Source organism: Eumetopias jubatus, unplaced genomic scaffold, assembly GCF_037043125.1.
Source record: "Eumetopias jubatus isolate StellerSeaLion01/CBP00866 unplaced genomic scaffold, mEumJub1_p1.0 scaffold_13, whole genome shotgun sequence".
In the NCBI taxonomy this organism is placed as follows: Eukaryota; Metazoa; Chordata; class Mammalia; order Carnivora; family Otariidae; genus Eumetopias; species Eumetopias jubatus.
In genome coordinates, this window is record NW_028274819.1 from 14,923,665 (window position 1) to 14,946,024 (window position 22,360).

The 22,360-nt window shown below is 37.9% G+C and overlaps 2 protein-coding genes and 1 pseudogene across 2 annotated transcripts; 1 reads left to right on the top strand and 2 right to left on the bottom strand.

The window, feature by feature from the left end:
- Positions 1-20,817, top strand: part of LOC114215184 (olfactory receptor 4C6-like) — a 32,193-nt pseudogene extending 11,376 nt beyond the window's left edge.
- LOC114215183 (olfactory receptor 4C11-like) lies at positions 2,790-3,704 on the bottom strand. The gene has a single exon (XM_028111088.1). It carries the CDS (start codon positions 3,702-3,704, stop codon positions 2,790-2,792), a length of 915 nt encoding a protein of 304 aa, XP_027966889.1.
- Positions 11,070-12,058, bottom strand: LOC114215182 (olfactory receptor 4C15-like). Its single transcript, XM_028111087.2, has one exon. It carries the CDS (start codon positions 12,003-12,005, stop codon positions 11,070-11,072), a length of 936 nt encoding a protein of 311 aa, XP_027966888.1. The 5' UTR covers positions 12,006-12,058.
- Positions 20,818-22,360: the final 1,543 nt, after the last annotated feature.

Consider the following 22,360-nt stretch of genomic DNA (forward strand, 5'->3'; position numbering starts at 1 on the left):
GGAGAAGCAGGCTTGCCAAGCAGGGAGCCCTAAGAGGGGCTCAATCCCAGAACCCTGGGATCTTGACTTGAGCCATGCAGGCATCCCCATTTTTACTACATTTTTATGAAAATATTGCTCTTCTGAGACTTTTTTATCTTGTGTCAGGTTATATTTTGCGATCTTGTTATTTTACCTGGAATGACTATTAACCTAGCAAAATAATTACATCTTGACCAAGAACACGGCAGCTAGAGTCAAATGTCTTGAGTTCAAACCCAAGTTCTACTACTTACATGCTTGGGAAAGCCACTTTAAATATAATCATGGTATCTCTGCAGGTAAAATGAGAAAAAGACCTGGCTCATTATAAGTAAGAACTATGTAAGTGCCAGCAACTGCTTCTTTCACCATTAGGATTTTACTTGTTCTCTTTTTCTGTGACTTATTTCTTTTCATATAGTCCAAGCTGTAATTTTCCCATTTTATCTTTTATTTTTTAAATTATATTTTATTATGTTATGTTAGTCACCATACAATACATCATTAGTTTTTGATGTAGTGATCCAGGATTCATTGTTTTTATATAACACCCAGTGCTCCATGCAGTACGTGCCCTCCTTAATACTCATAACTGGGCTAACCCATCCCCCCACCCCCCTCCCCTCTAAAACCCTCAGTTTGTTTCCCAGAGTCCATAGTCTCTCATGGTTCATCTCCCCCTCCGATTTCCCTCCCTTCATTTTTCCCTTCCTTCTCCTAATGTCCTCCACGCTATTCCTTATGTTCCATAAATAAGTGAAACCATATGATAATTGACTTTCTCTGCTTGACTTATTTCCCTTAGCATCATCTCCTCCAGTCCCATCCATGTTGAGGTAAAAGTTGGGTATTCATCCTTTCTGATGGCTGAGTAATATTCCATTGTCTATATGGACCACACCTTCTTTATCCATTCATCTGTTGAAGGGCATCTCAGCTCTTTCCACAGTTTGGCTATTGCGGACATTGCTGCTATGAACATTGGGGTGCATATGGTCCTTCGTTTCACTACATCTGTGTTTTGGGGGTAAATACCCAGTAGGGCAATTGCTGGATCATAGGGTAGCTCTATTTTTCATTTCTTGAGACACCTCCACACTGTTTTCCAAAGTGGCTGTACCAACTTGCATTTCCACCAACAGTGTAAAAGGATTCCCTTTTCTCCACAACCTCTCCAACATTTGTTGTTTCTTGCCCTGTCCATTTTTGCCATTCTAACTGGTGTAAGGCGGTATCTCAGTGTGGTTTTGATTTGAATTTCCCTGATGGCTAATGATGAACATTTTTTCATATGTCTGTTGGCCAATCATATGTCATCTTTGGAGAGTGACTGTTCATGTCCTCTGCCCATTTTCTGACTTGATTATTTGTTTTTTGGGTGTTGAGGTTGAGAAGTTCTTTTTTTTAAGATTTTATTTATTTATTTGACAGAGAGAGACACAGCGAGAGAGGGAACACAAGCAGGGGGAGTGGGAGAGGGAGAAGCAGCCTTCCCACTGAGCAGGGAGCCCGATGTAGGGCTCGATCCCACGATCCTGGGATCACGACCTGAGCCGAAGGCAGACGCTTAATGACTGAGCCACCCAGGCCCCCTGAGAAGTTCTTTATAGATCTTGGATACCAGCCCTTTATCTGTAGTGTCATTTGCAAATATCTTCTCTCATTCTGTGGGTTGCCTCCTTGTTTTGTTGACTGTTTCTGTGGGATTTATCCCCAGGATGCAAGTGTGGTTCAACACATGCAAATCAATCAAGGTGATAGAACACATTAATAAGAGGAGAGAGAAGAATCGTATGGACATCTCAAGTGATGCAGAAAAAGCACTTGACAAAATACAGCATCCTTTCCTGATTAAAACTCTTCAGAGTATAGGGATAGAGGGAACTTTCCTCAAGTTCATAAAATCCATCTATGAAAAATCCACAGCAAATATCATCCTCAGTGGGGAAAAGCTGAGAGCCTTTCCCTTAAGATCAGGAACACATCAAGGATGCCCACTCTCGCCACTCCTGTTCAACATAGTACTAGAAGTCCTAGCAACAGCAATCAGACAACAAAAAGAAATGAAAGGTATTCAAATTGGCAAAGAAGAAGTCAAACTTTCTCTTCGCAGATGACACGATACTTTATGTGGAAAACCCAAAAGACTCCACCCCCAAATTACTAGAACTCATACAGCAATTCAGTAATGTGGCAGGATACAAAATCAATGCACAGAAATCAGTCGCTTTCTTATACACTAAAAATGCAATTGTAGAAAGAGAAATTAGAGAAATGATTCCATTTACAATAGCACCAAAAACCATAAGATACCTCGGAATAAACCTAACCAAAGAGGTAAAGACCTATACTCTAGGAACTACAGAACACTCATGAAAGAAACTGAAGAAGACACAAAAAGATGGAAAAACATTCTGTGCTCATGGATCAGAATAAACATCGTTAAAATGTCTATGCTACCCACAGCAATCTATGCCTTCAATGACATCCGGATCAAAATTACAATAACATTTTTCAAAGTGTGGGAACAAACAATTCTAAAATTTTTTATGGAATCAAAAAAGACCCTGAATTGCCAAGGAAATGTTGAAAAAGAAAAACAAAGCTGGGGGCATCATGTAGCCTAATTTCAAGCTATATTACAAAGCAGTGATCACTAAGACAGCATGGTACTGGCACAAAAACATTTTCTCTTTTCTATCAATCCAATTTTATTGAAGCTGTTACAGAATTAGAAATTGGAATCTTCTGTTTTCTCCCATTGTAAGTCAGAATTTGTGGCACCATAACTTCCTCATGGCATTTTTCACTTCTGCATTTCTCAGAGTGTAAATCAGAGGGTTAAGCAAGGGTGTCCCAATGGTGTAAAACACAGCCACCATCTTGTCCACTGGAAATGTAGTTACAGGACGAGTATATGTGAATATACATGGAACAAAGAATAAGATGACAACAATAATGTGGGATGTACAGGTAGAGAGGGCTTTCTTTCTTCCTTCTGCAGTCTTGTTATTCAGAGAATGTAAGATGAAAATATAAGAGGTAAGCAGGAGTATGAAACTTACCATGCAGATAGCCCCACTATTAAAAACTATGAGTAAATTGATTTTATAAGTGTCCATGCATGCAAGTTTTAGCAAAGGTGTCATATCACAGAAATAATGATCAATAACATTGGGTCCACAGAATGGTAGTTTCAAAGCCAAGAAAATCTGTGAAGAAGAATGGATACAAGATACCACCCATGCCAGATTCACCATTGTACCACAGACATGTTGGCTCATGATAGCTGTGTACCGCAGGGGCTTACAAATTGCCACATAGCGATCAAAGGACAGGAAGATGAGCACCGAGACCTCCAAACACCCAAAGAAGTGAACTGCAAAAATCTGGGTCATGCACTCATTGTAGGAGATGACTTTCTTCTCAGATACAGAATCTACTATCAACCTAGGAGCAGTGGTTGTTGAGAAACAGGCATCAGCTAAGGATAAGTGGAAAAGGAAGAAGTACATGGGGCTCCCAAGCGTCCGGCTGTATCTTATGGTCATCACAATCAGTAAATTTGCCATCAGAGTTGCAAGGTATAGAAACAAGAAGACCACAAACACGACTTTCTCCTTCAGAACATTCTGTGTTAACCCAAACAGAATGAATTCATTCACACTGCTATTCAACTCCATGGTTACAGTGAATGTAGGAATTGTTCATCTGCAGAGAAAATTGGGGAAATAGTGACCTGGAAATAGTGGTGAAATTGGATTCAGAATTACACTTTTATAGTTCTAATTCCATCAACACATAAACCATGGCCCTAGGTATTTCATATATTATAATCACTTGGGAAACTTTTTTTTTTTTAAGTGTTGATGTCCATGCTTTCACCATGAGCATTAACTGAAGTTCTTCCTATGTGGACCGAGATTTTCAGGGGTAACAAAGATCTCAAGTGATCATGAGCTCTGCCAAGTTCTGAGAACTAATGACTTTGCTGTATGATCTTGATCAGATCAGTTTAATGTCTTGAAGCTTTTTCTTCATTTGACAGGCACTCTAATAGATACTTTATTATCTCCCAATGTGTATGATGTTCATATAATGTATATGCAGCTCAATTACAGAAAAATAATATCCCTATATAATTTTAAAACATATACACTTGGAGACTCACTCTTAAAAAAACACATTTCTTGGGCTCCTGGGTGGCTCAGTTGGTTAAGCAACTGCCTTCAGCTCAGGTCATGATCCTGGAGTCCCAGGATCGAGTCCCACATCAGGCTCCCTGCTCAACGAGGAGCCTGCTTCTCCCTCTAACCCTTCCCCCTCTCATGTACTCTCTCTCTCTCTCATTCTCACTCTCTCAAAATAAAAATAAATAAATCTTTAAAAAAATTAAATTAAAAAAACACATTTCTTGATTTGGACACTAGTTTTCACCTATTATTCTTGACCTCTTGAGTATCTTGTTTGGATTATGCTTTAAGAAGAAATTACTTCTGCAAGTTCAGGTTCATGGTGGCCATAATTTTACTTTCTATTACTTCAATTTAGGAAATTAGTATGATTTGTTCTTATTCTGTCTACAATATTTCTGTACCTTTTAATATTGATGTCAAATGATCTAGAATTTATTTTAGTATGAGTTTTGAGAAATTCTTTCTGATAACTCACCAATCCTTCAGTGAATCAATAATAACATCAAATCAGTCACCAATATGTACTAAGTACATACTTATATCTGCAATATATGTAATGGGGCATAGAAATATGTCCTCATCCTATTTACAACCAAGTTGGAGGAATAACATACCTCTAGATAAGATCATTAACTACATAAGAATTACACACAACTCTATGTAATAATACCAAGTGAATTTTGGTTCCAAAGGTACAAAGGTCCCTTGATTATGATTGGCTGGTCAGTCAAGTTTCAAAAATGACAAAAAAGTGAAGGGCTTTAAATATGTAAACTGGAGTTTCCAACACAGTTCTCTGAAACTCAAGTATTCCAAAAGTTTATACTAGCTTTCCCTAAGTAAAACACATATTTTAAAATTGTGGACTAAAATCATTCATTTACCCCTAATAAAATTTTCTATCTAAATAAAACTTAAAATATATTTGCCATCCAGCTAAAATAATATTCATGCAGTATGATAAACTAGAAATGTTATAACTACAAGTTCTCATTGGCAGTTCCAATGATCTCTGACAGGTATAGAGAAGAAAAAAAAGTAATGATTACTTTGCTATGAAACATTAGATTCCTGGGGCACCCGAGAGGCTCAGTCAGTTAAGTGCCCTACTCTTAGTTTCAGGTCAGGTCCTGATCACATGGGCCTTGGGATCAAGCCCCCCAGCTAGGCTCCATGCTCAGTAGAAGTTTGCTTGGATATTCTCTTCCTCACCACTTCCCCCACTCGTTTTCTCTCTCTCTCTCTCTCTCTCTCTCTCAAAAACAAAATAAGATACTAAAAAAAAGAAATATTTAATTCCTAAAAAAGGTTGGAACCAAAGGGAGGGAGGGCTTGGCTGTAAAGACAGGAGCAGTTAGGTGAGAAGAGTCAGTAAAATAACACAGAGGAAGAAACATGCATAGCTTCAGGTTAACATAGAGATGATCTCCATAGAAACTATACTCTTGTTAAATTAAAAGGTTGTAACAGAGAAATTTGGGGGCAGATAACAGACAACCATGAAAGCCAGGTGAGGTAGTTCTATTTTGTCTTATTTTATATAAGTAAAAAGAAGATTTGGGGGCATTAAGACAAGAAAGTAGCACTTATAAGATGTATACATTATGTGGGATCAACACCACCACTCAGAGTTCTATCAATGAATTTGGTCATCGTTTTCTCACACTCCCAGACTGTCCTATCTCTCTGATTTGGGGGGACAGCATAGTAATAGAGTATGCATTTTCTCTTCCTTAATCCTTTATTTTTACTTTTACCTGTTGAAATTTTACAGTTCAAATTATATTGGTACCAATAGTCTTCCCTTGGTTTTCCCACGTCAATAGGCTTGTGCCTCTATCTCTTATATTAATATGTGCTTTATTAAACATATATGTATAGGGCGCCTGGGTGGCTCAGTTGGTTAGGCGACTGCCTTCGGCTCAGGTTATGATCCTGGAGTCCCAGGATCGAGTACCACATCGGGCTCCCTGCTCAGCGGGAAGTCTGCTTCTCCCTCTCACACTCCCCCTTCTCAGGCTCTCTCTCTCTCTCTCTCATTCTCTCTCTCAAATAAATAAATAAAATCTTTAAAAAAACATATATGTATATATAAAACATACAATTGAATAAGGCAATCCTAGATTATATATTATTTTTGTTCTATAATCTTCATACATCATTCAAATAATATTCATCTTTTGTTATTTCATTTGACCTGCACATTTTCTTGCAAGGTAGGTATGGCCCCTTGCTCTATGTACAGAGTTTCAACTGTGATACAGAAAGTTTCACCAAGTACAGTACAGTCAGGTTAGAACTAGAATGCGATGCTACTAGATAGCATTTTCTTTCTCTAGCATTCACCCTCCACAGCATGTAAAACATCAAATCCCTACCATCATGTAGATTGCATCCAAGAGAAGACAAATCCTGAGCCATCAGAGAAGGATGACAACTGATATCTTAAATCCCTGTCCTGACTACAAAAATCAGGTTCTGTAAAGTGCATGGTTAGGTAAGGGGAAAAGTAGATACCCAAATGAATATTGGTGAAGAGGAAGACAGGGCAAAGACAGAATACAGTCAGAGCATGAGAGAGGAGAGTGAGAGTGAGCAGACACCAGGGAGAGAGGAGTCAGGGGATAAGATACAAAAGACATACAAAAGAAGGGAGTTGAGCAAAAAATGTTGGATAGGGTCATTTGACCCAAGTTTTCATCAGAGAGTTCAGCTTTTTTCTTCCCTGACCCAACACATGATCCTTCACCCCAAAACCAGACAGAATTTGCAGTTGTGGGTCATGAGCAAAGCGCTAACAAACATCTTAAAAACCCAAGTCTATAAAAAGTGCACTCCTATCTTTTCCCCAATCCCAGAAACATCACTATTGACCTAAAATTTTTCTCTTTTTTTAAGATTTTATTTATTTATTTGACAAAGAGAGAGAGATAGCCAGAGAAGGAACACAAGCAGGAGGAGTGGGAGAGGGAGAAGCAGGCTTCCCGCTGAGCAGGGAGCCCGATGCGGGGCTCGATCCCAGGACCCTGAGATCATGACCTGAGCTGAAGGCAGACAATTAATGACTGAGCCACCCAGGCGCCCCGACCTAAAATTTTTCAAATAGGAGGACTCCCCAAGATAGAAACTTCTGCCAACTTGGCCTAAATGCCATGGTGCAGTTTCTTGCTCTACCCCCCCACACACACACTAAGAAGAGGTGATTTGAAAGCTAGTAAAACTTTGCTCTAAGGCCAGGAAAGGCTTGGGAACCCTGGACCACCTCAACCTGTCATGGGTGGAAATAGTGTCTAGGAACTTCATCATTTGTTAGAAGACGCTCTGAGTATGGATTCCATCAGATCAGTCTTGAAGAGGCAATATGAAGAAATGGTCTCAGACACTGAAAAACTTACCTCTTTGCTCATGAGGAAATAGATAACTTCCAATATAGTAAATTTTTTCATATCTTCAACTTCAACTGACTTAGAAGGTGAATCATATGAAGCTTGAATAAAACATGCAAACTGTACTTCATTGAGAATTCAATATTTTTAACAGAAGAGGTGATGGGATGTAGAGACTTATGGAGGAAGGGGAGTCTGCATGTGGCCATACATCACACAGTTCCTCCCCAGAAGCACTAAGACAAAAACAACAAAGTCTAGATTGGAACAGGGGAGAGGGTCATGAAAAAGAGAATTTTCTTAATTCAGTTCCTCAAAACTTTATGAAGAAACTTATCCCTGCACTCTGAGAGAGAAATGATCTAAAGCTGCCTCTCTTTCCAGAGTTGCTCTTTTGGAAAACACAGGAGGTAACTGATTTCTTCTTACAGCATTGCGTATTTATGGCAATTCCCACACAACTTTGCAAATGCCTAAGGCAGGCTTCCGCCTCAGGAACTCCAGGAAAACCATTACTCCCAACCCAGTCCCAAAGGATATCCAATGAGCTACCTTTTTCAGATGGTCCATGGACAAACCCATGCTTTGGGGCCAATCAGTTAGCTTCAACTCACTGTGAACTGCAGGACAAGAAAGTCTGTTCATGTCTCCTTAGGCTTTGCTTAAACCCATCTCTTCTAGAAGCCTGAAAGTTGTGGAAGCCAGTTAAAGGCTTAAATAGGTGAAGTATGCCAGGTAGACAGACATGAGTCCTGGCCACACCAGGATCTGCTATGTGATGTTAAGCAAGTTTCTCACCTTCTTTAATTTCCAATTTTCTCTTAGGAAAAGTCAACTTGTAATAACCTTTCTTTCTTTCCTTTTTCTTTCTTTCTTTCTTTCTTTCTTTCTTTCTTTCTTTCTTTCTTTCTTTCTTTCTTTCTTTCTTTCTTTCTTTCTTCCTTTCTTTCCTTCCTTCTTATCTTTTTGAGAGAAAGATTGCACAGTTGCTGTGAGGGGAGGGGCAGAGGGAGAGAGAAAATCTCAAGCAGGCTCCACACCCAGTGTGAAGCCCCACACAGGGCTCAGTCTCATGACCCTGAGATCATGACCTGAGCTGAAATCAAAGTCAGACAATCAACTGACTGAGCCACCCATGCACCCCAATTATTTCTTTATTTTCAACATCAGTGTTCAGTTCTCCCATTCCAAATCTTACCTATGTTCCTAAATCAATGTAGAGAGGAAGAGATGAAAGAAGGAAAGGGAAAGATTTTTGAATACATGTTGTCTTCTGTATTTTCTTTTTATTTTTAAAGATAGGTGCCCTTCCTGGGGAATCTAGGTGGCTCACTCAGTTAAGCCTCTGACTATTGATTTTGGCTCAAGTCATGGTTTCAAGGTCATGAGACCCTGTGTCAGGCTCTGCACTCAGCACAGAGTCTGCTTGTCTGTCTCCCTCTGCTCCTCCCCCTACTTACTCTCTCTATCCTTCCTCTCAAACAAACAAATGATAGATATGATAGATAGATGATAGATGATGATGATAGATTATAGATAGATAGATAGATAATAGATAGATAGATAGATAGATGATAGATAGATAGATGATAGATAGATGATAGGTAGATAGATAAATGATAGATAGATAGATAGATAGATAGATGATAGATAGATAGATAATAGATGATAGGTGATAGATAGATAGATAGATAGATGATAGATAAATGATAGATAGATAGATGGTAGGTATTTCCCACAGCTAATTAGTAGCAGAACTGAGCCTAGAATCCACATCTCTTAAGTATAAATCTAAATTATGTTCATATGATGTGCACAGTAATGTCATAAGATTTCTTGGCCTGGAAAACAAGAACAGCCAATGAATGAGTCCCTGCATTAAACTTCCCAGTCCAAAAGCCCTAAATGAATTCCTTACATCTGAAGGAATGATTAAGGTTTCCAGTTCTGGTGGGATAATTTTGGAGGGTAGTTTCCAAGGAGATCCTGAAGTGGCCAAAGGCAAGAAGCCAAGTCAACCATCTCTTGAAGATTCTTCAGTCTCTGAGTCTAATGACTTTTAGTGCTCATTAAATTTCTTATAGACTAAAGGACAGGATGACATCTGGATTCCAGATTCTGTCAAAGCAATGACAGAATTTGCTGAATGCACTTGACTATGCTCATTCCATCATGGAAACTGTGGAAATAGAACAAATGCCAACGGAGTTTTTTCCTAGTTTGAGCCACCTCTGCCTTCATTTTAGCATTGATCAGGGCCCTGATTTAAACTCTGCTCATTTAAAGTTGTATCTTACTAAGGTAAGGTTTTCAATGAATAACTCAGAAACTCTGGCTAGATAAACCCAACTAATACAATGCAAATTTGAGGAAATAAATGATTTTAATGGGATTAGAAATACATTATGATTAAAAGTCAGATCACTGAGAGCAAGATTTATTGTTGCAGGGAATGGAAGAAGAGATAGAGAGTGAAGATTGAGTAAGTGTAATAGAGAACAATGGCTTTATTTTCTATTTGAATATATATGTGTATATATACATATATATGTATAAATATATAAATATACATATATATTACATTATCAAGATTTAATAGCAGCAATAACTACATTCTTTTGCCAAACTTAAAACTTTAGTGTGTTAATGTAAAAGACACATTTAAATGTGAATATGTGAAGATATCTCATTTATTCACTTATTCAACAGATATTTACTGAACTCCTACATCAGGCACTTCTAGACACTAATGAAACATCATGAACCAAAAAGAGAAAAAAAGTTCCCTGCCTCACCTAGAGCTTACAATCCATGTGAGGAGGATGACCAAAAAATTAAAAATAAGAAAATTAAATTATATCAACATATCAGAAAGTAATAACATCTCTCAAAAAATATAAAAATAAATGAGTAGATGGGGTGTGGGGTCATGAAATCCAAGGTGTGAGTTACTCTTTTTCAGAACCTAGACAAATGATATAGGGACTCCTAGAGCTCAGATTCTGAGAATACTTAATCTCTTCCACTCTTGAGTCCTGACTGTTGTCTTTACCCATCACGGAGATCAGTGCCCTACACATAAGCTTCTTTTCACTTGAACTAGTGTAAATTTGTTTCTAATCTCTAATATATTTTTGTCATTCCTCCACAAATATTTACCAGAGCACGGGATGAGTGGCAAGAGTTCTGATAGGTAATTTCTCCTTATAATCTTTTATTGTAAAGTAACATAATCTCCAACTCATTTTAAATAACTATGAAGATACAGAATCACCAAATCAGAGTTGATAAACGATTTAAGTCTGAAAATATTTTTCCTGGCCCCATATTACTGGGTTTTTTGTGTTTTTGTTTTTGTTTTTGTTTTTTCATTACATTAGCTCCTGTGAAAGAGACCCAAACTCACAAAGCTTTTGTCTAGAAAATTTGAATTTTATTCTTCACAATTTTTTAAAATTTTAATGTTTCAATTGTCACTACAAACCACCATTAGTCTGTTCCACACTCTCTTTATGGCATTTTTCATTTCCCTATTCCTGAAAGTGTAAATCAAAGGATTGAGCAAGGGAGTTAGGATGGTGTAAAATATAGCCGCCATTTTGTCAAAGGAGAAATCAGATGGAGGTTGTGCATACACAAATATGCAGGGGACAAAGAACAAAACTACAATAGCAATGTGAGATCCACAGGTGGAGAGAGCTTTCCGCTGCCCTTCAGAACTATGGGTTCTCAGAGAGAACAAGATGACAACATAGGATACAAGCAACAAAGAGAAGATTATGATGCAGATAGACCCACTGTTGGCAACCACCAAAAGGCCAAAGATGTGAGTGTCGGTGCAGGCAAGCTCCAGTAATGGGTACAAATCACACATGAAGTGATCAATGATATTGGGGCCACAGAAAGGCAGCTGGAAAGTAAAGATAATTTGTATCATGGAATGCAGAAAACCCCCCATCGAGGCTATACCGATCAGAATGCCACAGAGCCTCCAGTTCATGATGGTTGTGTAGTGTAGGGGCTTACAGATGGCCACATAGCGGTCATAGGCCATGGCTGTGAGGACAATCACCTCCACCCCAGCAAAGAAGTGTTCAGCGAAGAGCTGGGTCATGCAACCTCCAAAGGAGATGGTTTTCCTCTCATAGAGGGAGTCCACAATCATCTTGGGGGCAATGACAGTGGAGAAGCAAGCATCCAGGAAGGACAGGAAAGCCAAGAAGAAGTACATGGGGGAGCTCAGGAGTGCTGGGCTGCTGCTGATGGTCACTACAATTAGCAAGTTGCCCCCGACAGTTGCAATGTAGCCAAACAAAAATACAACAAATAGTACTTTCTGAACATTAGGATTCTGTGAAAGCCCCAGGAGGACAAACTCAGTTACAAAGCTTTGGTTTTGCATGATTTCCAAGGGAAAGCTCAAAGCTGCCAGAGGAACATGTAGAGTCTACAATTATGAGAAAGAAAATTGTGTCTCAGGCCAGTCTAAAGTGAGACAGTAGTCATTAAGAAGTTGGTCGGTCCACATGAAAAAATTATCTTCTGTGTTTCTAGCATCACTAAGAACACAAAATTCAAAATCTGTTGAAGGTCATAGTGGGAGGTCAGACAGAACTGAGGAAGAGAAAAAGTATTATTAAATACTTTAAAATAGCCAGAACTCCAATAAGGTGAAATGGAGGTATCCACCTGTGGAGAAATAGTTTATCTCAACTGTCAACTCTACTCACTTAGCAGTGGCTTCCTGGAGTGAACTGTTGAGAAAGGTTCTAAGGAAAGGAGCATGACAATGGGGTCATCATGTCCACCCATGAGCACAGAATGGGAGCAGGGGGACTTGATGCCATCCCTGCTAGGAGTTTGCCTGATCTGCAAACAGAAGAAGAATAACATCCAGGTTAAGAGGCACTTGCAAATCATGGCTACTCTCCAAATATTTCTTTAAACATCTGAGATGAATTTGGCCTTTAAGATGAGTTCATTCATTCCTTATAAAAGAGAAAGTTACACGGGAAATTCCCATACAAACACAGAACAAGTATCCATGTGTTGAGGTTTTTTTTTCATTCATCAATTTAAAATAAGAACTGAAATTTAGAAAAAAATACTTATATCAGAGTATTGCCATGATGACTAAGTTAAATAATACCAAAAAAAAAAAAAATTGTTCTTGGCACTTTGCCCAGGAAACAGTCCATGTTAGGGCTTATCCCTATTTTACTGGTAGGAAATTTGTGCATACAAAGATAAGTTTAACAACAGATTCTAGATCTGGGATGTTAACAGATAACTCTGGCCCTAACACCGAAGTCCTTCCCACCGTGTCAACAGAAAAGAACAAGAACTTTCTTTTTCTTTTAAGAATTCAGAGCAGGTTGGCCTTTCAATTCTCCATCCACCTGTAGAGTTTCAAGCCTTCTGATTCCCTTGTTCATCCCTTGGATGAGTCCCTTTGATGAAGGACATAGAACAAATGAGTGTAGAATCAGAAGATAATGGCCCAATTACTTACAGATACAAATTGGCAATAATTTAGCATTATTTTTTAGCAGCGTTTAGACACACAAAGTGAGCTGGAAATTTTAATCCCGCATAAGATGAAATATGTGGGTTTTTTTAAATCGTGGTTTCTAAAAATATACTAATTCTAAAATTGCAGTGAAAGTGCTTCATTCATGTAATCATTTAGGAAATATTTTTGCATTATTTCCAGAATGATAAACATGTTTGTATTCCTCATAGTAGTAACTCCCACCCTAAAGATTATTCTAAAAGTGAAATAAGGAGGTATAATTTTTATAATGGAAGATGATGTCATGTCATTTATAATAGTGAAAATTTAGAAATCTCTAACATGGTCAACAATAGGAGGATGCTTCTGTAAATCAAACTATTACAAATTGATAGCACATGATGTTGTCAATAAAAGACTAATTGATAATGTGGGGACATGAATAGTGAAGCATTTTTACAATATGTGAAATGAGAAAAACAAAAAATGTATAATGACTCTGCCCATTTATACAGATGTGTTAATATAATTTTAAAATCATGAAATGAACATACAAAAGTAATAGACTTTTATTTTCAATAAGTATCTAGACATAACTGTATGAAATTTAAAATTAAAAACCAAGTCTACCTCTTTTAAGATACATTTATTTATTTATTTTAGAGAGAGAGTATGAGCAGGAAGGGCAGAGGGAACGAGAGGGAGAATCTGAAGCAGACTCTGTGCTGAGTGCGGAGCCCCAGGCAGGGCTTGATCTCAAGACACTGAGATCACCACCTGAGCTGAAAGCAAGAGTCAGATGCTTAACCTAATTAACAACCCAAGCGCCCCTAAAAATCTTGTTTCAAATCCACAACACTATCATTTTCCATCAACTTAGCAATTCAGAAAAAAAGAGATGGGGCTTGAGTATAATTTTATTAACTGTCCAGTATAATTAATTGTGTAGGTAGAATTAACATGATAACATAACATAGCTTCTTAAACTGAAACTGTTAAACTATTATAAACTTTTCATAAAGAAACATATCGTGGGCCCAAACTTTCCCAAAGATTCAAAGGTTTATCCTTTCTTGATACTCATACTCTTTAATACACTGAAGGTGCACCAGAAATTGTTTATGGGCCCTTATGGCTGTAAACGGGACAATGAACGATCTGCTGGGCTGTGTCCTTGGGAATTTTGCCTCCCCACTCACCCTTTTGCCCACTATTTCCCTCCCATTTATTTTGGCACAAAACTAATTCTAGCATCAATCATTCTGAAAATAATAGAAATTCCGGTTTCATCTTTGAAGTATATATTTAAAATGATATTTAAAACTATATGAGGATGCCAATAATTCTGACATTGGAAAGATCCACGGCATCATTAATCTCTCCAATCCATTTTTCATGTGCTACTACTTATCTCTGTTTTCCTCAACTTCCTTCCTTTCCATCAGCGTATCTTCTAGATCACTAATTCTCTCTTCTGTCTCATTTACCCGGGCTGTTAGAGAAACCAGTTTAGAGTGCATCTCATTCATATCATTTTTTAGTCTGGCCTGATTAGATCTCATTTCTGCCCTTAGAGATTTTATATTGTCACTAATACTTTGTTCAAGCCTAGCTATTGACTTAGTGATTGTTGTCCTGAATTCCCTCTCTAACATCTTGCTCATATCCATATCCATTAGTTCTGTGGTGGAAGACATTAAGGAAAAAAAAAAACTATTAGTAGTAAGGTCACGATTATAAGTAGTGTTCTATAATTATATTTCAAACTAAATTTAAGATACATTTTTATGTACTTATTGGTGCATATCAGTCACATTTCCATGTATTTTTAAAATATATATCATTATTACAAATTAAAAGAATAGATAAAAACTCCATTCCTCATGATTCTCCCTAAAATCCTAAAATCCTCTATTTCTGATCCAGGATCATTATTTATTTCAGCAATTAAAAGATTTATTCTTTGTCTGTATAATGAAGCATAATCGATTCCCTACAATCTGGGAAATACGTTCTCTTCAGATCATATCCCTTTCTGTCTTTTAAATATTGCTCTGCTGATTCCCCTAAATGTTTTATAGTCTTACTATTTTATACTCTTACTAGGTCTAGAATTGAAAAAAAATAAAACTGAAAACCTTTCTGCTTCCACCTGTGTCCTTCCTGAGGGATGCCTGAGCCTCCTGTACTTCTGTTGTCTTTGTGATATAGCTCACTTTAAGAGAGACAAACCCCAACAACCAGCACTAAAGCAGTGCAGAGATTCAGCCATGTAAATATTCTTGAAAGATTCTGAGGCAGAAATCTAATGTTATTGTTGGCATCAAATGCACTTAGAGAAAATTAAGTGGACATATTTAAAATCAGAAGCCTCTGCTCTGTGACTTGAATAAGACACGTGCTTACCCTTAATGTACTTCCCTGTGCCATTTTTTTAGGCATTTGTTGTGGGACTGTGGAGTTCTGTATTACATATAATAACTCTGTAAATAGTAAATAGCACTTAAATTTGCCTTTTTGTACATCAGTATTCCTTACAGCCTCAAAAAAGTCCACCTTTTAACCTAAAACATCAGGATGGAGACAGCATTATAAGATGAATGATAAATGAGAATATAATTAGAAAGAATAAAAAAAACAGGATTCAATGACTAGGACCAAAATAGGTACTTGTTGCATTTCATCATCATTTGGAATTAACTTGAAGATGAAAAAGTAAAGAAAGTTCTAATTTCATTAGTTTTGAAGAAGTAGGTACTTCTAACCTTCCAAAAAAGTTTGCATTCTAACAACTGCTATTTATTGAGCACATATTATTGTGTCAAGTGCTGTCCTGTGAACTCCATCATTTTGTTTCCAAATCCTTTGCACTTTTTAATATATAATCTACATTAAAATTGAAGATTTAGGGCCAAAAAGATATGTAGCTAGCCCAAGTGTACACAATTATGTGACAAACCCATGCTTGCCTTAAACTTGGTAGCTTGAACCACAACACCCATACTTTACAGACTACAACACACTTTAAAATGTGCATTATAAATCTCACCATTTGTCAGTTTCTTGAAAATTCTAGTGATGGTAATCTCCTATACTCCATGGAGAAAAGTCCATTCAATGGCTATCCAAAACGTGAAGTGTGTTTCCAAGTCTTACTGCTACATGTAAGAGAGAGAGGAAGAGTATCTCTGGCAGACAAGGTAAAGAATGTTCCCCACTGCTTACCAATCTTCAACATGGTCTCCGGGGAAAAAAAATAAAGAAGCAAAAGTTTCCTCTTTGATTTCCAACTGTAATTTAAAGAAGTTTCCATGAGAGGTCATGACTGTATAGAATTGCTTCTCAGTTCTCCTCAGGGTTTGGAAATTTCCCATCAGTATGATTTTTCAAGACACAGTTAGCTGTGGTTTGATTTGCTGAAGGATTTGCAAAACTTATATGTCTCCAACCAATTAAAGTTTTTTTTTCTTTTTCCAAATTCTCCGGGGTTTCCATTTGAAGATGCTTTCCATTCCCTTCATATTCAGGAATAGAAAACTGTGCAGTGGGATGGAATACAATATCTCTGTGTAGGATTAAGGCAAAATGCCAGTGTAGTTACTAAATATAAGAGCTGAGGTCTGGGATGAAGCACAACATCAATCCACAAGAGCCAGGAGTGTGCTGGGATTAGAGTAGCAACAGGTGCTTGTTAAAGATTAACACATTTTATGAATAATGTGCAAAGATGTATGGAATAATCCAAAATCTTTTCTCTTCCTTGGTACTTAAGCTATATATGCCATGACTTTAAAACTAAAAAACACAATTTTTAGAGATTGAAGGAATTTTTCTCTTTCTATACTTTTAAAGAGAAGGAAGGACAGCTCTGCTTCCTCTGAATCTAGGTAGCTCTGAGATTGAAGCTTGAGGGAAACTTGGACTTAGCTCATGAGGTCCTTTCAGAGAGGGTCAGTACCCAGGAGTTTGTTGTTCTATACACTCTTATATCCTACCTATTTTTATGTCTATTCACATCTGACAAAAAGAAGTAGAATTGAAGTGATTCATCAGAAAAGTGAACATGCAGAAGCACCTTCACCTGTAGTATTGAGGAACAGGCGTTATTCACCTGTGGTGTTAAGGAACAAGCGTTATTTTCTTTTAACTGACATTTTAGAGAATTTTCCTGACTAGAAAAACCATTTGACCAAGACCACACTCCTGGAGGAGATGATCTAAACACATGGCTCAACAGCAGGACTCCAACAATTAATCCTGGAACCCTGGTTCCTACTTAAAACCACACTTGGCATCTTCTACTTTATTCCATGCCCTGGTTTGCTTCATTATTAATTATTTGATTCTGTTAGAGGAAATGAGTGGTATAACATGGAAATAATAGTGTAAAGATGGTATGGGACAGATAATATAACAAACATTTTATTTTTGCAAATATAAGGTGAAGCTTTAGAAAACAGCTTTACAAATCAAAAACAAGAGATGGCAGAGACAGAGACAGGCACAAAGAAATATATGAAATGGGGGGATGGAGTAGAGGGAGATAAATAGCAATTTGCCCTTCCAGAATTGATCCCATAAACCATTCTACCCACAGATTTAAAAACCCACCCTTACCATTTATTAAATTACAAAATTTATACCAAGTTTCCAAAAATAGATGGAATAACCTCTGGGCCATTTCTTTGGTTCTTTAGAGTTCTTTATTAACAGGCCTACAAGCAAAATGTTTACAAAGCAGAGATTTATGATATGTTCTGATATGTAGAAGATCTTGTCCTCTATCTTGTGTCCCTCACACTGCTTTTATTGCCAAAGTTGTTCAAACATAGCTACACAAAGATAGATACTTTAGAATCAGTTTATCATTTTCCATGAAAATACATTTCGTCATTCTGTTGGAGGGGTGTTATTAATTCATCACAGAAAATGGTGTCTCTAAAATCAGGGCTTTGCTGGGCAGAGCCAGCCAAATTTTTTATAGGACATCTGCCTAGGTGAATACTCAGTGTGAGATATAGTGAATTATTGATGGAGTTCTAGAATTGCAAGTAGAGAAGAGTTACTTTTATATTTGCTTATTGTCTGATTAGAACACAGAAAGAGTCCTCCTGGTGTCTAAGCACCTGTCTGCTAGTTCAGATAGAATCCTTCTCTTCCTGTTCTCTTCAGAACCTTTGTAGGTTGGAATAATGCTTCTTCTTGACACACACTGCCCTCCTGGAGCCAAGGTTCTGGGCATAGAACCTAGGATACTTTATAGGTGCAGAATCCAGAGCTTCTAGGGCATTTGGTTGACCCCAGGAAGAGCATAGAGAGTCAAAGCGCATCCCAAAGGAGGAAACAAGGATGAGACCCATACAATCAGGTCCAGGCTGGAGTACCCCACCAGAAGGCACTGCCCAGTCCCAGACACTGGAGAACCTAGAAAACCTCACAGAAGACACTTCCAAGCAATCAAGAACAGAAGATTTGCTTGCCCACGCATAAGGGCAGTACTATTGAAAATATAAGTTCTTCCAATCTATGAACATAAAGTGAGTTAGTCATGCAGATGACTGGACGAACGTATTTGAGAAAATAGCCTGCATAAAGTCCCCATAGCAAGAACATAACTGGCCAGTAAGAGGAACAGAGAGATGCCAGAGTAACAAGAGGAGTCACTGAGGGTTTAATGTAAACAAGGAGATCAGAATAGTAACAGGGCAAATAATTGCTTAATTATTAGTAATTAGAAACTTTTTAGATTTTAACCTGAGTGACAGGAAGAGTCATTTCAAAGTATTGAGAAGAGGTGGGGCTATCTTCTGACTTATAGGTTTAATGGAGTAGAGCCAACAGCATTTCCTGATAACCTGGATGTGGCGTATGAGAAAGAGTCCAAATATGCCATCTTTTGAAGTAAAGAATGTTGTGAGTGGAGTAGGTTTAGAGATGGGGAAGAATATATTAGTCCTTCAAGTGGAAATGCCATGAGGGAGGTTGGATTTCCAGAACTCAACTTCAGGAAAGAAGCCTGAGCTAGAGGTAATAATTTGGGAATCATGGTCATGTAGGAAGAATATGACATGGATGACTGGATTCAAAGATGGAGTCCATAAGATGAAAAATGAGGAAAGACTATTCAATTAAGGGACACAGATGTTACTGGTGACTTTGAAAAGTGCGTTTTCAGTGTTAGGTACTGAATCATGGCTGGAAAAGATTTAAAGAGAATGGAAAGAGAGAATTGGGAAACAGACTTTACAGAACCTCTTAAGTTTTGCTACAAAGAGGAGACAATGAAATGGAGTAGTAGCTGATATAGGAAATAAGATCAAAGGAAGATTTTATTTTAAAAATGAGAGAGATAACAGACTGCTTCTTTGCTGAAGCAAATGATCCATTAGTAAGGGAAATATGAAATATGAAATAAGAGATGCCTATATGTAAGTGATAAGGAGATGAGGCTCAGACCAAAGATTATAAAAGATTGGCTGTCTTTGGATAGGGGCACAGGTAATGTGTTTATTGGAGAAAGTAGGAAGGTAACATATAATTGGACAGATGCTGGTAGATTGGTAGATACATATGACTCTGTGAAATGTTTTGATGGCTTAATTTTCCTCAGGGGAATAGGAAGCAAGTTCATCTAATGTTTCCCAATAAATTTGATGCATACAATAGCTTTTTAGGCAGATATTCTTCTCCAATCTAAGACACCATTTTACTCTATTTTTCTATGCCTTTGTATCATGAATAGTATTGAATGTTTCAATTTTAATATAGAGATAATCATATGATTTACAAGCTAACATTAGTAACAGCAAGTTCCTATAAAGAAGTAGTAAGATCAAAATTTGTTTCAGATGTTAGTGTTAAGAAGTCAAGCATTGAACTCCTAAGTAATGTGTTTAATGAGTAAAGCTACTTAATGTGAATTAATTTGGGGAACCCATAGAATAGATAAAAGAAGAAATTTGTGAAATCAAACTGACAGGTAGTAATTTCAGCACAAATGGTAAGAACAGCTCTTACCTATGTAATCAAAGATGTAGCTTTTGTACCTGCTTTTGACACTAGGAAAATTCCCAAACAGATTAAAAATATGTAAGGCTAGGAATATCATTACCATCCTTCCAGTTCTGTAATTCTATAATTAAAACAGAAATACTATAATCCTAAATTTTTTACAGAGAACAAGTTATTTATGCTGCCATGGGCTTTTTCTTCTTTTTGACATGAGGCAAGGTGAGGACATGTAAAATGAATCCAGGAGTGAAGAGGCAGAGAGTAACTGAAGGGAATGACTGGGGAAAGTCATCAGGAGAGACTTGTTTAAGGAAGTGGAAGTTTCACCTTAAGGAGGTGAAACTGGGGAAAAAAAAAATGAGGTGGAGCCAACGAAGCAAAAGCTTTGGGAAAGAGAAGTCCAGCAGCAAGCAAAGTAAGAACGAAGACCCTGAACCAGGACCTGAATTATTGAAAACCTTGCAGCTCTGAAGGGCAGTGCAAAGCCCTCTCTACCTGTGGCTCCCACCTCACCGTGGTCATCTTGTTCTTTGTGCCATGCATTTCCCTGTATTTGTGGCCTGTGGCCACTTACCCCATAGACAAGGCAATGGTTGTGTCTTTTATCATTGTTGCACCTATGTTAAATCCCTTGATCTACACCTTGAGAAATGCTGAGGTGAAAAATGCCATGAGGAAACTGGTGAAATGAGGGACCCTGGGCGTCATTGGTTTACATGCTAAGGACAGATCTTTCCTACAAGGACAATGAAGTCCTGCCAGTCCCATGCATTCTAATCCATTGGGCACATAGCAGCCAATGGCATCTTTTAAGTGCGCAAATCAGGTTAAGATACTACCATCAAGTTATTTCCTATTTCTCTAGGACATGTTGTGCTCCATTCCTTTTCTTACAAGACTCTGGTCACTCTTTCTTCTTCTTCTTCTTTTTTTAAATAATTCAAATCTGGTTTTTTTGTGGCCTATGGCCACTTACCCCATAGACAAGGCTATAGACTCTGGCCCTCTCAAACACAGCAACTCTGTTCCTACCTAGCTCCTTGCCATTGGTCATGGCAAAAAAAAAAAATTTGCCTATAGTAATCAACATCATTTTTTTTTTGTATGTCTCCCTCCCACAGCAGTCAAGTCCATCTCTTATTACCAGAACACACATCTCGGTCGGTCTAGGACAGTGGGAGAGGCCATGGGTTCAGAGCAAGCAGACTTAACTCTGTTGAACTCATGCCACTTACTGACTTAATATAATCTTCAGTCCTGCAAAAATAAAACAGTGTAATAGCCGTTAAAGTTAGTATTTGTCATGGAGTTATTATTTGAGAGTACTGTGCTAAGAGCTTCATGATTTCCTCTTTTAAGTCCCACAAAAGCCATATGGGACATGAACTGGTATTATCTTGATTTTCTGATGCAGTGGATAATGCTTGGAGAGCCTGTACACTTTGGGTGAGGCTGTGACCAAGTTCATAGCACAGTCCACTAACCACCATCTTCTGCAGCCTCTCTAAGAATTATACACCCTGTCTCACAATACTTTCATGAGCATCAAAGGAAGTACCAGGCATGAGAATGTTTGGGGAACACTAACCTATTATTCATGATTATTTTCTATTCCCCTAAACTTCTCACTTCCTCCTGCCTCCTGCCTCTGTTGTCAAGAAATCCATTCTTCTTCTCTCCTGCCTTACTGCCTCCCCAGTGCCCTTTTCACCACCACCACCCTGGACACGTGTTACAATACCCATATAGGGTGCATATCAACAATAATTCAATTGTCTTCCTAGTCATTTTTTTTAATTTCAGGTTGGTTTTATCTCCTTATGTGGATGCTTAAGGATAGCTAATTTATTCTATTTTCACAAATTTCTAATGCTGCTTTGTGTACACACGAGGCATTTAATTAAATTTAATTGAACCCATGAAATTGAATTCGTCCAATGAAAACAGCGTTGAACCATGGGCCCCAGGCAATGGTGGTGCCAGTCCTGCCTCCAGAAATGAGAGAGTGCCATTGTCAGAGCCTGGCTGCTATTCCTCTGGCATCCAGGCTCATGTATCCACGTACCCCATTTACCATCATTCAGCTCTCTCCTTTCTACTCCTATACATGCTTTAACCAAACCCAAGAGCAGAGCCATACCTTGGACTTCCACTTCAGTGTTGAATCACTGCCTTCAGATCCTCTTTGTAATAATGCCTTCTTTTTCCAGGGATCCTCTGAAATACCACTGCTA

Excerpts from the sequence above, each read along its gene's own strand:
- LOC114215183 (XM_028111088.1), bottom strand. The coding sequence starts at position 3,704 with ATGGAGTTGAATAGCAGTGTGAATGAATTCATTCTGTTTGGGTTAACA.
- LOC114215182 (XM_028111087.2), bottom strand. The coding sequence starts at position 12,005 with ATGCAAAACCAAAGCTTTGTAACTGAGTTTGTCCTCCTGGGGCTTTCA.